Here is a 15094-nt window from a genome sequence, read left to right as displayed (position 1 = left end):
TCTAGGGCCCATACGCGCAAAAGTAGTTCACTACATACGGAATAGCGTGCCATTTGGGATGCAGGGTGTATGTTCATTTGGTTGGATGACAGTGCATTGTCTCTTGGTTGGATGGCTGTAGCTAATTAAAGCAGTGAATGTAGACACATTAACAAACCTATTTGTAATTACCTCTAGCGTGTGGTTTATATAGACAGACACAAACACACACACACACACATTTGCAGACACAGACACACATACACACATACACACACATATTTGCAGACACAAACACACACAAAGTGTAAATCTAGTCTGTTCCTTACTGATGGAGAGGAAACATTGTTGTTGTGTATAGGGTAGAGACAGAGACAGACAGAGAGAGGGAGACAGACAGCGAGAGAGAGAGAGAGAGAGAGAGAGAGAGAGAGAGAGAGAGAGAGAGAGAGAGAGAGAGAGAGAGAAGAGAGAGAGAGAGAGAGAGGGAGATAGACAGACAGTGAGAGAGAGAATGAGAGAGAGACAGAGACAGAGAGAGAGAGAGAGAGAGAGAGAGAGAGAGAGAGAGAGAGAGAGACAGAGAGACAGAGAGAGAGAGACAGAGAGACAGAGAGAGAGAGAGAGAGAGAGAGAGAGAGAGAGAGAGAGAGAGAGAGAGAGAGAGAGACAGAGACAGAGGGAGAGAGAGAGAGAGAGATAGGGATGGAGTATCCTACCTCCATTCATTCGTTCTCTGCCGTTGTAAAGTGGTTTATTTCCAGAGTCAATAGGCCTCCGGTCTGTAAAACATACAATAACTCAGCTCATAACGTTTCTATGAGAAAGAACTAGAGGTGGTGAGAAAAAAAAACAATGGTTTTACACTTGAAAATCTACATGAATAACAGGATGAGAAAGAAAAAGGGATATTGCAACACATTTGTGTACTATAAAGTGACCATTCATTCACACAGGGTTAGGACACAGCTTCCATTACAGTACAGTACATTTGTGTACTATAATGTGACCATTCATTCACACAGGGTTACGACACAGCTTCCATTACAGTACGTGGTAAATCAACGTGAAACCTTCAAATATTTTCTCACAAACTAAATGAGAGAGAGAGAGAGACAGAGAGACAATGCTTTAAGAGAAACACAAACATGTTGTATAAAAAAATATCTCTTTATTAGCACATCCCAATAGCACAATATAATATTTCCAAGACCGTGAAATTCAACAGGCTAAAATATTCCTTATATGTTTTGAAACAGGCTGTGGTGCAGTATGGGTAACGTAGTTCACAGATAAAAAGGACAATCATGGTCAACATCCCCACATTCACAAGGAGGACAAGCAAAGTGCACACAGGTGAGTGACACACAGGTGAGTGACACACAGGTGAACGACACACAGGTGAGTGACACACAGGTGAGTGACACACAGGTGAGTGACACACAGGTGAGTGACACACAGGTGAGCGACACACAGGTGAGTGACACACAGGTGAGTGACACACAGGTGAGTGACACACAGGTGAGTGACACACAGGTGAGCGACACACAGGTGAGTGACACACAGGTGAGTGACACACAGGTGAGCGACACACAGGTGAGTGACACACAGGTGAGTGACACACAGGTGAGTGACACACAGGTGAGTGACACACAGGTGAGCGAAACACAGGTGAGCGACACACAGGTGAGTGACACACAGGTGAGCGACACACAGGTGAGCGACACACAGGTGAGCGACACACAGGTGAGCGACACACAGGTGAGCGACACACAGGTGAGCGACACACAGGTGAGTGACACACAGGTGAGTGACACACAGGTGAGTGACAAACACAATCAGGCTCCGTCATCAGCCCGAAGTTAGGAAAAGGGAAATGCGACAGAGGAAAGAGGCCTCTGACATCCAAAATAGCAGATTCACCTAAACACCCTTTCTACTAGTTGGGTTTTTGAATCTTTGACATCATTTTTAAAAAAAAGTTTGTATTTATGATTCATTGTTTCAAACAGTATTTAAGAACAGTGAGAACAAAAACAGAAGAGAAACATAAATTTACATCGTGAAGAATCTGTCTCATTACATGCTTTTAACAGAACCTTCCTGTACCCTTCAACACCAGTCTGGTGTGGGTCTTTATAATACCTTCAACACCAGTCTGGTGTGGGTCTTTATAATACCTTCAACACCAGTCTGGTGTGGGTCTTTATAATACCTTCAACACCAGTCTGGTATGGGTCTTTATAGAACCTTCCTATACCCTTCAACACCAGTCTGGTGTGGGTCTTTATAGAACCTTCCTATACCCTTCAACACCAGTCTGGTGTGGGTCTTTATAATACCTTCAACACCAGTCTGGTATGGGTCTTTATAGAACCTTCCTATACCCTTCAACACCAGTCTGGTGTGGGTCTTTATAGAACCTTCCTATACCCTTCAACACCAGTCTGGTGTGGGTCTTTATATACCTTCAACACCAGTCTGGTATGGGTCTTTATAGAACCTTCCTATACCCTTCAACACCAGTCTGGTGTGGGTCTTTATAGAACCTTCCTATACCCTTCAACACCAGTCTGGTGTGGGTCTTTATAATACCTTCAACACCAGTCTGGTGTGGGTCTTTATAATACCTTCAACACCAGTCTGGTGTGGGTCTTTATAATACCTTCAACACCAGTCTGGTGTGGGTCTTTATAGATCCTTCCTGTACCCTTCAACACCAGTCTGGTATGGGTCTTTATAATACCTTCAACACCAGTCTGGTGTGGGTCTTTATAGAACCTTCCTGCACCCTTCAACACCAGTCTGGTATGGGTCTTTACAGTACCTTCAACACCAGTCTGGTATGGGTCTTTACAGTGCCTTCAACACCAGTCTGGTGTGGGTCTTTATAGAACCTTCCTGTACCCTTCAACACCAGTCTGGTGTGGGTCTTTATAGAACCTTCCTGTACCCTTCAACACCAGTCTGGTGTGGGTCTTTATAAAACCTTCCTGTACCCTTCAACACCAGTCTGGTGTGGGTCTTTATAGTACCTTCAACACCAGTCTGGTGTGGGTCTTTATAGATCCTTCCTGTACCCTTCAACACCAGTCTGGTGTGGGTCTTTATAGTACCTTCAACACCAGTCTGGTGTGGGTCTTTATAGATCCTTCCTATATCCTTCAACACCAGTCTGGTGTGGGTCTTTATAAAACTTTCCTATACCCTTCAACAACAGTCTGGTATGGGTCTTTATAGAACCTTCCTGTACCCTTCAACACCAGTCTGGTATGGGTCTTTATAGTACCTTCAACCCCAGTCTGGCATGGGTCTTTATAGAACCTTCCTTTACACTTCAACACCAGTCTGGTATGGGTCTTTACAGTACCTTCAACGCCAGTCTGGTATGGGTCCTTACAGTACCTTCAACACCAGTCTGGTATGGGTCTTTACAGTGCCTTCAACACCAGTCTGGTATGGGTCTTTATAGTACCTTCAACACCAGTCTGGTGTGGGTCTTTATAGATCCTTCCTGTACCCTTCAACACCAGTCTGGTATGGGTCTTTATAGAACCTTCCTGTACCCTTCAACACCATTCTGGTATGGGTCTTTATAGAACCTTCCTGCACCCTTCAACACCATTCTGATATGGGTCTTTATAAAACTTTCCTATACCCTTCAACAACAGTCTGGTATGGATCCTTATAGAACCTTCCTGTACCCTTCAACAACAGTCTGGTATGGATCCTTATAGAACCTTCCTGTACCCTTCAACAACAGTCTGGTATGGGTCTTTATAGAACCTTCCTGTACCCTTCAACACCAGTCTGGTATGGATCTTTAGAAAACCTTCCTGTACCCTTCAACACCAGTCTGGTATGGGTCTTTATAGAACCTTCCTTTACACTTCAACACCAGTCTGGTAAGGGTCCTTACAGTATTTTCAACACTAGTCTGGTATGGGTCCTTACAGTACTTTCAACACCAGTCTGGTATGGGTCTTTATAGTACCTTCCTGTACCCTTCAACACCAGTCTGGTGTGGGTCTTTATAGAACCTTCCTGTACCCTTCAACACCAGTCTGGTATGGGTCTTTATAGAACCTTCCTGTACCCTTCAACACCAGTCTGGTGTGGGTCTTTATAGAACCTTCCTGTACCCTTCAACACCAGTCTGGTATGGGTCTTTATAGTACCTTCAACACCAGTCTGGTATGGGTCTTTATAGAACCTTCCTGTACCCTTCAACTCCATTCTGGTATGGGTCTTTATAGTACTTTCAACACCAGTCTGGTATGGGTCTTTATAGAACCTTCCTGTACCCTTCAACACCATTCTGGTATGGGTCTTTATAAAACGTTCCTATACCCTTCAACAACAGTCTGGTATGGGTCTTTATAGAACCTTCCTGTACCCTTCAACAACAGTCTGGTATGGATCTTTATAAAACCTTCCTGAACCCTTCAACACCAGTCTGGTATGCGTCTTTATAGTACCTTCAACCCCAGTCTGGCATGGGTCTTTATAGAACCTTCCTTTACACTTCAACACTAGTCTGGTATGGGTCTTTACAGTACCTTCAACGCCAGTCTGGTATGGGTCCTTACAGTACCTTCAACACCAGTCTGGTATGGGGCTTTACAGTACCTTCAACACCAGATTGGAATGGGTCTTTACAGTACCTTCAACACCAGTCTGGTATGGGTCTTTATAGTACCTTCAACACCAGTCTGGCATGGGTCCTTACAGTGCCTTCAACACCAGTCTGGTATGGGTCCTTACAGTGCCTTCAACACATCCCAATGATATGACTGTGAGGAGGGGGCATCACAAATGGCAACCTATTCTCCATATAGTTTACTTGTTTTGACCAGGGCTTGATAGTCCATTACATAGGGAATAGGGGGCCATGCAGTGTACTACATAGGGAATAGGGGGCCATGTAGTGTACTACATAGGGAATAGGGGGCCATGCAGTGCACTACATAGGGAATAGGGGACCATGTAGTGTACTACATAGGGAATAGGGGGCCATGTAGTGTACTACATAGGGAATAGGGGACCATGTAGTGCACTATATAGGGAATAGGGGACCATGTAGTGCACTATATAGGGAATAGGGGACCATGTAGTGCACTATATAGGGAATAGGGGACCATGTAGTGTACTACATAGGGAATAGGGGGCCATTTGGCTTACCGTCGACATAAATGCTTACCGTAGACTTAATAAATATGATTAGGTCCATTAACTAATTATAAATATTAAAATACTTTAAACACATCTCATCTCAGGGTAGGAAGGGAAGCAGGCAGCCCTGGCTGATTTGAAAAGCCCTTGTGACAACATGCCAATTTCTTTCTCTTCAAATATTCGAAAAGTTAGCGAAAAAAAGAAACAAACTGCTTCAGTGGCAGTTCATAAATAAAACGCACGTAGATAAATTAAACAATGTAATGGATTAGAACTGCGAGGGCTTTGAGCTGTGTGGATATATAAATCATAGGAGGAAGCTGGAACGGAGAGCTGGCTGGGACAAATCAAACAGCTGTACAACACAAACACAAAATCTGCAATATCTACGTAAAATAAATACTCTCCTCAAAGGGATGTGTACATTTCTGGGGTGAAAATGTGTACATTATAAATACAGTGGGCAAAATGTACTGTACTTGACATGAGACCGGACCTGACAACATGGTTCTGTAACAGAGTGGAACACGAGACAGGACCCGACAACATGGTTCTGTAACAGAGTGGAACACGAGACAGGACCCGACAACATGGTTCTGTTACAGAGTGGAACACGAGACAGGACCCGACAACATGGTTCTGTTACAGAGTGGAACATGAGACAGGACCCAACAACATGGTTCTGTTACAGAGTGGGACCCGACAACATGGTTCTGTTACAGAGTGGGACCCGACAACATGGTTCTGTTACAGAGTGGGACCCAACAACATGGTTCTGTTACAGAGTGGGACCCGACAACATGGTTCTGTTACAGAGTGGGACCCGACAACATGGTTCTGTTACAGAGTGGGACCCGACAACATGGTTCTGTTACAGAGTGGGACCCGACAACATGGTTCTGTTACAGAGTGGGACCCGACAACATGGTTCTGTTACAGAGTGAGACCCGACAACATGGTTCTGTTACAGAGTGGGACCCGACAACATGGTTCTGTTACAGAGTAAAAAAGCAGTCAACCATTAGTATGGAATCCAAGATGTCCATCTAGCTAGTTATCCATTCTGTGAATACCACGCCATGGGGACCAATCGTTGTCCAATTAGTCTACAGATCGAGAGTGCTGAACGTCCCTTACACTAGGCCTGCTGGGCTGGGTCAGACGGTCTCTCTCTCTCTCTCCCTCCCCGCCAGTCCGTCTGTCTGCCCAGAGCTGGGTCAGACGGTCTCTCTCCCTATCTGCCAGTCCGTCTGTCTGCCCAGAGCTGGGTCAGACGGTCTCTCTCCCACCCTGCCAGTCCGTCTGTCTGCCCAGAGCTGGGTCAGACGGTCTCTCTCCCACCCTGCCAGTCCGTTCATCTACCCAGAGCTTTCATGTGTCTGTGTTTGAAACATAATCCTTTTCCTCCTTCCAGAGAAATAACATCCATCTTCATTCGTTAGAAAAAAGGTTATCTTTGATCTCTCCCTCTCTCTTTCCATCTCTTTCTACATTCTTGTATACAGAAGATTTTTGGAGAGAATCAGATTTAAGCCAAACAAACCCAATCTCTCCCTGTTTGACCCTGATTTCTGTTGGAGGAAAAAAAATCTCTAATTTGGACTCATCAATCCAAAGGACAGATTTCCACCGGTCTAATGTCCATTGCTTGTGTTTCTTGGCCCAAGCAAGTCTCTTCTTCTTATTGGTATCCTTTAGTAGTGGTTTCTTTGCAGCAATTCAACCATGAAGGCCTGATTCACGCAGTCTCTTCTGAATAGTTGATGTTGAGATGCGTCTGTTACTTGAATTCTGTGAAGCATTTATTTTGGCTTCAATCTGAGGCTAGTAACTCTAATGAACTTATCCTCTGCAGCAAAGGTAACTCTGGGTCTTCCTTTCCTGTGGTGGTCCTCATGAGAGACAGGTAACTCTAATGATCTTATCCTCTGCAGCAGAGGTAACTCTGGGTCTTCCTTTCCTGTGGCGGTCCTCATGAGAGACAGTTAACTCTAATGATCTTATCCTCTGCAGCAGAGGTAACTCTGGGTCTTCCTTTCCTGTGGCGGTCCTCATGAGAGCCAGTTAACTCTAATGATCTTATCCTCTGCAGCAGAGGTAACTCTGGGTCTTTCTTTCCTGTGGCGGTCCTCATGAGAGCCAGTTAACTCTAATGATCTTATCCTCTGCAGCAGAGGTAACTCTGGGTCTTTCTTTCCTGAGGCGGTCCTCATGACAGTCAGTTTCATCGTAGCGCTGGATGGTTTTTGCACTTGAAGACACTTTCAAAGAAGAAACATTCAAAGTTCTTGAAATGTTCTGTATACCACCCCTACCTTGTCACAACACAACTGATTGGCTCAAATGCATTAAAAAGGAAGGACATTCCACAAATTAACTTTTAACAAGGCACACCTGTTACTTGAAATGCATTCCAGGTGACTACCTCATGAAGCTGGTTGAGAGAATGCCAAGAGTGTGAAAAGCTGTCATCAATGCAAAGGGTGGCTACTTCCTCAAATATACAATTATTTAGATTTAGATTTTTTTGGTTACTACATGATTCCATATGTGTTATTTCATAGTTTTAATGTCTTCACTATTATTCTACAATGTGAAATAAAGAAAAACTCTTGAATGAGTAGGTGTGTCCAAACTTCTGACTGGTACTGTATGTTTTCAATTAGTAAAATATCAACCCAGTGGGCCAAGCTGGTGGAAAGGACATCATTTACCAGCTTTGTCTGCTGAGAACAACACATCAACTGATAAAAACAAATGAACAAATTAACAAATGTAAAACAGTAATGTTAAAGAGCAGTGTGAGGACCATGTCATAGTAAAATAGGTTCATTTGTTACTCTGATGAGCCCTGTACCCTCCCAGATTTAAGGCCAATGTAAAGAGGATGGAGGGATGGAGGGTCTGACTGTCTCATAGGGTATAGGTTGTCTCACAGGGTATAGGTTGTCTCAGAGGGTATAGGTTGTCTCAGAGGGTATAGTCTGTCTCACATGGTTTTAAGTTGTCTCACAGGGTATAGTCTGTCTCACAGGGTATAGTCTGTCTCACAGGGTATAGTCTGTCTCACAGGGTATAGGATGTCTCACAGGGTATAGGTTGTTTCAGAGGGTATAGGTTGTCTCACAGGGCATAGTCTGTCTCACAGGGTATAGGATGTCTCACAGGGTATAGGTTGTTTCAGAGGGTATAGGTTGTCTCACAGGGCATAGTCTGTCTCACAGGGTATAGGATGTCTCACAGGGTATAGGTTGTTTCAGAGGGTATAGGTTGTCTCACAGGGCATAGTCTGTCTCACAGGGTATAGGATGTCTCACAGGGTATAGGTTGTTTCAGAGGGTATAGGTTGTCTCACAGGGCATAGTCTGTCTCACAGGGTATAGGATGTCTCACAGGGTATAGTCTGTCTCACAGGGTATAGGTTGTTTCAGAGGGTATAGGTTGTCTCACAGGGCATAGTCTGTCTCACAGGGCATAGTCTGTCTCACAGGGTATAGTCTGTCTCACAGGGTATAGTCTGTCTCACAGGGTATAGTCTGTCTCACAGGGTATAGGATGTCTCACAGGGTATAGGTTGTTTCAGAGGGTATAGGCTGTCTCACAGGGTATAGGATGTCTCACAGGGTATAGGTTGTTTCAGAGGGTATAGGATGTCTAAGGTAGCTTCAGAAGACTGTTCCATATAGTAAGAAAACAAATTGATAGGTGCGCCAATGCAGTTAGTTCAGGATTGTCTCCATCGCTTCAGTCCTTCATAAAGGAAAGAAAACATTAGTTTATAATAAACAGACACAAGCAAGTCCATCATCCAAGCAAACTGAAACATGGACCAGAGTTCTCTCCACAGTCAGGAGGGAGGTCAAACAAAATAGAGATATGTCATACCGACATACCTCTCTCTCTCCTGACTCTTTCTTCAAGAGCAGCAGATCTCTCTCTCTCTCTCTCTCTCTCGCTGTGTATACATGAACAGAGCACCTCTCCTGTTGTAAATGTCAGAGGTGCTCTACACGTGGAAACAACTCCCTCTGACTATCCAGGCTCTATTCCCCTCTGCTCTCTCTCTCTCTTTTTCTCCTCTCCTCTCTCACCCACTCAATCTCTGTCTTGGTTTCCGTCTCTCCTCCCTACAGCATCTTGGCACCGCTATAAGAGTGTCCTCTCCTCTGGACTGTTCAATCAAAGGTTTAACTCCCCACTGAAAGACTAAGGGCCGTCCCAAATGGCAACCTACCCCTATACAGCACACTAGTTTAGACCAGGGCCCATGGTGCACTATATAGGGAATAGGGTGCCAATTGAGACGTAGACTCATATTCCGAATCCCATCTTTCCCAGAAACCCTTTGTGGGAGTCGGGGCCCCGCTACTAAGGGTTCTGGCTGGACGTTTTGGACGTAAACAAGCTCAATGAAACAGGAAGCACATCATCACAGCAAACCCTCCTCGTCTTAAGGCCACAAAGCAGCAGAGGAAGAGGAACCGACAATATCATCGACAGAAGGAAACTTCGTTGCCTTTTCTGCCCTTTTTTTTGTGTTGCTCTTAATGTTGTTGTTTTTTTATTAAAATGTTCCTTCAGAGACAGCAGATTCCCAAACAGAGGGCCAGTCGGACCAGATCGTTCCTTCATGACATCATCTGAGGGTGTCTATAGATATCTGAGGGCAGGTGTTCCGTCTGGTTCAGCCCGCCCAGTCACAGTACTGTCTCTCTGTCTGTCTGTCTCTGTGTCAAACATAGTCAGCACTGGGAGCCTCGATGCTCATCCTCCTTCTCCAGCCTGATAGACAGCATGGGCTCCATTGGAGGTGCGGAGGGTCCTGCCAGCCCCAACCCAGACAGAGGCCCTCTGTCGGGGTAGTGGGTCGACATAACCCCCCCAGGCCCGGGGTAGTGGTTGTGGTTAGGCCCAGGGCCGTAGTGAGAGCTGTGGTAGTGGGCACTCTGGTAGGACACTGAGTGCTGGCTGCTCTTCTTGGCTGCTAGTTGATAGCGGTGACAACAGAGAACCACGACCAGAGTGAATGATGCCAGGAGCAACAGAGCCCCAACGCCAGCCATTACATAATACCAGAAGGGGGGGATGGGCTGCACTGACACCTCTGTGTCTACTGTGGGCTCACTGGCACCAGGAAGAGCTCCCCCTGGTGGTAGAGCAGAGACACACAGAGAGTTGGCTTGGGAGGCAGAGATGAAGGCAGGGCAGGCATGCAGCAAAGTGCAGACCCTTCTGTCTTTTAATAAGGCACAATATATAGATTTATTTCTGTATTTAATTTTTTTAAATTAAATTACAAACAAAACAGACATGTACTGAACATAGACAAGCAGAGGCTCATGCTTCTGCCATTGCTGAGGTTGGACCTTGTTTGATCAAATGCATTGCAAAGCCAGGTTTATGCAGCTATAATTTTGGAGATTATCAATCGTTCTTTGTGGAGAGCAGCAAGCAGGTTTTATATGGCAGATTGGGACTATGACATAACCTGAGGAATAGTTAATCCATTATATAGCCTGAGGAATAGTTCATCAATTATATAGCCTGAGGAATAGTTAATCCATTATATGGCCTAATGAATAGGTAATCCATTATATAGCCTGAGGAATAGGTTATACTCTATATAGCCTGAGGAATGGTTCATCAATTATATAGCCTGATGAATAGTTAAACCATTATATAGCCCAATGAATAGGTAATCCATTATATAGCCTGAGGAACAGTTCATCAATTATATAGCCTGAGGAATAGTTCATCAATTATATAGCTTGAGGAATAGTTAATCCATTATATAGCCTGAGGAATAGTTCATCAATTATATAGCCTGAGGAATAGTTCATCAATTATATAGCCTGAGGAATAGTTAATCCATTATATAGCCTGAGGAATAGTTCATCAATTATATAGCCTGAGGAATAGTTCATCAATTATATAGCCTGAGGAATAGTTAATCCATTATATAGCCTAATGAATAGGTAATCCACTATATAGCCTGAGGAATAGGTTATACTCTATATAGCCTGAGGAATGGTTCATCAATTATATAGCCTGATGAATAGTTAAACCATTATATAGCCCAATGAATAGGTAATCCATTATACAGCCTGAGGAACAGGTTATACTATATAGCCTGAGGAATAGGTTATCCACTATATAACCTGAGGAACAGGTAATCCATTATATAGCCTGAGGAATAGTTAATCCATTATATAGCCTGAGGAATAGTTAATCAATTATGTAGCCTGAGAAATAGTTAATCCATTATATAGCCTGATGAATAGGTAATCCATTATATAGCCTGAGGAATAGTTAATCCATTATATAGCCTGAGGAATAGGTAATCCATTATATAGCCTGAGGAATAGGTTATACTCTATATAGCCTGAGGAATGGTTCATCAATTATATAGCCTGAGGAATAGTTAATCCATTATATAGCCCAATGAATAGGTAATCCATTATATAGCCTGAGGAACAGGTTATACTCTATATAGTCTGAGGAACAGGTAATCCACTATATAGCCTGAGGAATAGGTTATCCACTATATAACCTGAGGAATAGTTAATCAATTATGTAGCCTGAGAAATAGTTAATCCATTATATAACCTGATGAATAGGTAATCCATTATATAGCCTGAGGAATAGTTAATCCATTATATAGCCTGAGGAATAGGTCATCCATTATATAGCCTGAGGAATAGGTAATCCATTATATAGCCTGAGGAATAGTTAATCCATTATATAGCCTGAGGAATAGGTAATCCATTATATAGCCTGAGGAATAGTTAATCCATTATATAGCCCGAGGAATAGGTAATCCATTATATAGCCTGAGGAATAGTTAATCCATTATATAGCCTGAGGAATAGGTAATCCATTATATAGCCTGAGGAATAGTTAATCCATTATATAGCCTGAGGAATAGGTAATCCATTATATAGCCTATGGAATAAGTATCTTCGATCATAGCTTTGAGTTGAGGTCTTTCAGTTGTTATCATCGATCTTAACTTTGATTAGAGGTCTCTCAGTTGTTATCATCGATCTTAACTTTGATTAGAGGTCTTTCAGTTGTTATCATCGATCATAACTTTGATTAGAGGTCTTTCATTTGTTATCATCGATCATAACTTTGATTAGAGGTCTTTCAGTTGTTATCATCGATCTTAAATTTGATTTGAAAGCTCTAGTCTGAGAGGGCACTGCTTGAATCTAAGATTGTGCCCCTTTAGAGAGACAGCTTTCCAGGACCATATTTGACCTCAACTCAGCTGTCTGCCTAATTGAAAGACTAGAAAGATAGGAGGGAGATAGTCAGCTCTACTGTCTATTACAGAACAGGAGGGAGATAGTTAGCTCTACTGTCTGGGAGAGAATAGGAGGGAGATAGTTAGCTCTACTGTCTGGGAGAGAACAGGAGGGGGATAGTTAGCACTACTGTCTATTACAGAACAGGAGGGAGATAGTCAGCTCTACTGTCTATTACAGAACAGGAGGGAGATAGTTAGCTCTACTGTCTGGGAGAGAATAGGAGGGAGATAGTTAGCTCTACTGTCTGGGAGAGAACAGGAGGGGGATAGTTAGCTCTACTGTCTATTACAGAACAGGAGGGAGATAGTCAGCTCTACTGTCTATTACAGAACAGGAGGGAGATAGTCAGCTCTACTGTCTATTACAGAACAGGAGGGAGATAGTTAGCTCTACTGTCTATTACAGAACAGGAGGGAGTTAGTTAGCTCTACTGTCTGGGAGAGAACAGGAGGGAGATAGTTAGCTCTACTGTCTATTACAGAACAGGAGGGAGATAGTCAGCTCTACTGTCTATTAGAGAACAGGAGGGAGATAGTCAGCTCTACTGTCTATTACAGAACAGGAGGGAGATAGTTAGCTCTACTGTCTATTACAGAACAGGAGGGAGTTAGTTAGCTCTACTGTCTCGGAGAGAACAGGAGGGAGATAGTTAGCTCTACTGTCTATTACAGAACAGGAGGGAGATACTCAGCTCTACTGTCTATTACAGAACAGGAGGGAGATAGTTAGCTCTACTGTCTATTACAGAACAGGAGGGAGTTAGTTAGCTCTACTGTCTATTACAGAACAGGAGGGAGATAGTTAGCTCTACTGTCTATTACAGAACAGGAGGGAGATAGTCAGCTCTACTGTCTATTACAGAACAGGAGGGAGATAGTCAGCTCTACTGTCTATTACAGAACAGGAGGGAGATAGTCAGCTCTACTGTCTATTACAGAACAGGAGGGAGATAGTCAGCTCTACTGTCTATTACAGAACAGGAGGGAGATAGTCAGCTCTACTGTCTATTAAAGAACAGGAGGGAGATAGTCAGCTCTAATGTCTGGGAGGGAACAGGAGGGAGAGAGTTAGCTCTACTGTCTATTACAGAACAGGAGGGAGATAGTCAGCTCTACTGTCTATTACAGAACAGGAGGGAGATAGTCAGCTCTACTGTCTATTACAGAACAGGAGGGAGTTAGTTAGCTCTACTGTCTATTACAGAACAGGAGGGAGATAGTCAGCTCTACTGTCTATTACAGAACAGGAGGGAGATAGTCAGCTCTACTGTCTATTACAGAACAGGAGGGAGATAGTCAGCTCTACTGTCTATTACAGAACAGGAGGGAGATAGTCAGCTCTACTGTCTATTACAGAACAGGAGGGAGATAGTCAGCTCTACTGTCTATTACAGAACAGGAGGGAGATAGTCAGCTCTACTGTCTATTAAAGAACAGGAGGGAGATAGTCAGCTCTAATGTCTGGGAGGGAACAGGAGGGAGAGAGTTAGCTCTACTGTCTATTACAGAACAGGAGGGAGATAGTCAGCTCTACTGTCTATTACAGAACAGGAGGGAGATAGTCAGCTCTACTGTCTATTACAGAACAGGAGGGAGTTAGTTAGCTCTACTGTCTATTACAGAACAGGAGGGAGATAGTCAGCTCTACTGTCTATTACAGAACAGGAGGGAGATAGTCCGCTCTACTGTCTATTACAGAACAGGAGGGAGATAGTTAGCTCTACTGTCTATTACAGAACAGGAGGGAGATAGTCAGCTCTACTGTCTATTACAGAACAGGAGGGAGATAGTTAGCTCTACTGTCTATTACAGAACAGGAGGGAGATAGTCAGCTCTACTGTCTATTACAGAACAGGAGGGAGATAGTCAGCTCTACTGTCTATTACAGAACAGGAGGGAGATACTCAGCTCTACTGTCTATTACAGAACAGGGGAAGATAGTTAGCTCTACTGTCTATTACAGAACAGGAGGGAGATAGTTAGCTATACTGTCTGGGAGAGAACAGGAGGGAGATAGTCAGCTCTACGGTCAATTACAGAACAGGAGGGAGATAGTCAGCTCTACTGTCTATTACAGAACAGGAGGGAGATAGTTATCTCTACTGTCAATTAAAGAACAAGAGGGAGATAGTTAGCTCTACTGTCTAGGAGAGAACAGGAGGGAGAGAGTCAGCTCTACTATCAATTACAGAACAGGAGGGAGATAGTTAGCTCTACTGTCTATTACAGAACTGGAGGGAGATAGTCAGCTCTACTGTCTATTACAGAACAGGAGGGAGATAGTTAGCTCTACTGTCTATTACAGAACAGGAGGGAGATAGTTAGCTCTACTGTCTCAGAGAGAACAGGAGGGAGATAGTCAGCTCTACTGTCAATTACAGAACAGGAGGGAGATAGTTAGCTCTACTGTCTCGGAGAGAACAGGAGGGAGATAGATAGCTCTACTGTCTATTACAGAACAGGAGGGAGATAGTCAGCTCTACTGTCTATTACAGAACAGGAGGGAGATAGTCAGCTCTACTGTCTGGGAGAGAACAGGAGGGAGATAGTTAGCTCTACTGTCTATTACAGAACAGGAGGGAGATAGTTAGCTCTACTGTCTATTACAGAACAGGAGGGAGATAGTCAGCT

At 43.7% G+C, this 15094-nt stretch overlaps 1 protein-coding gene across 3 annotated transcripts in view; it reads right to left on the bottom strand.

Annotated features, from left to right (window-relative positions):
• LOC109880914 (neuropilin-2) overlaps positions 1 to 15094 on the bottom strand; it is a 189082-nt gene that overhangs the window by 8142 nt on the left and 165846 nt on the right. For 2 of the 3 annotated variants that reach the window (XM_031806318.1, XM_031806317.1), the window contains exon 17: positions 699 to 761. In XM_031806318.1, coding sequence (XP_031662178.1) covers positions 699 to 761 — 63 coding nt within the window. Of the gene's footprint in view, positions 1 to 698; positions 762 to 7846; positions 10301 to 15094 lie in introns of those variants that run through there. The other variant, XM_031806316.1, reaches the window with a different exon arrangement.

This window comes from Oncorhynchus kisutch, linkage group LG26 (assembly GCF_002021735.2).
Source record: "Oncorhynchus kisutch isolate 150728-3 linkage group LG26, Okis_V2, whole genome shotgun sequence".
Classification (NCBI taxonomy): domain Eukaryota; kingdom Metazoa; phylum Chordata; class Actinopteri; order Salmoniformes; family Salmonidae; genus Oncorhynchus; species Oncorhynchus kisutch.
The sequence above is the reverse complement of the archived record's forward strand: the minus strand, read 5'-3'. Positions and strand labels throughout refer to the sequence as shown.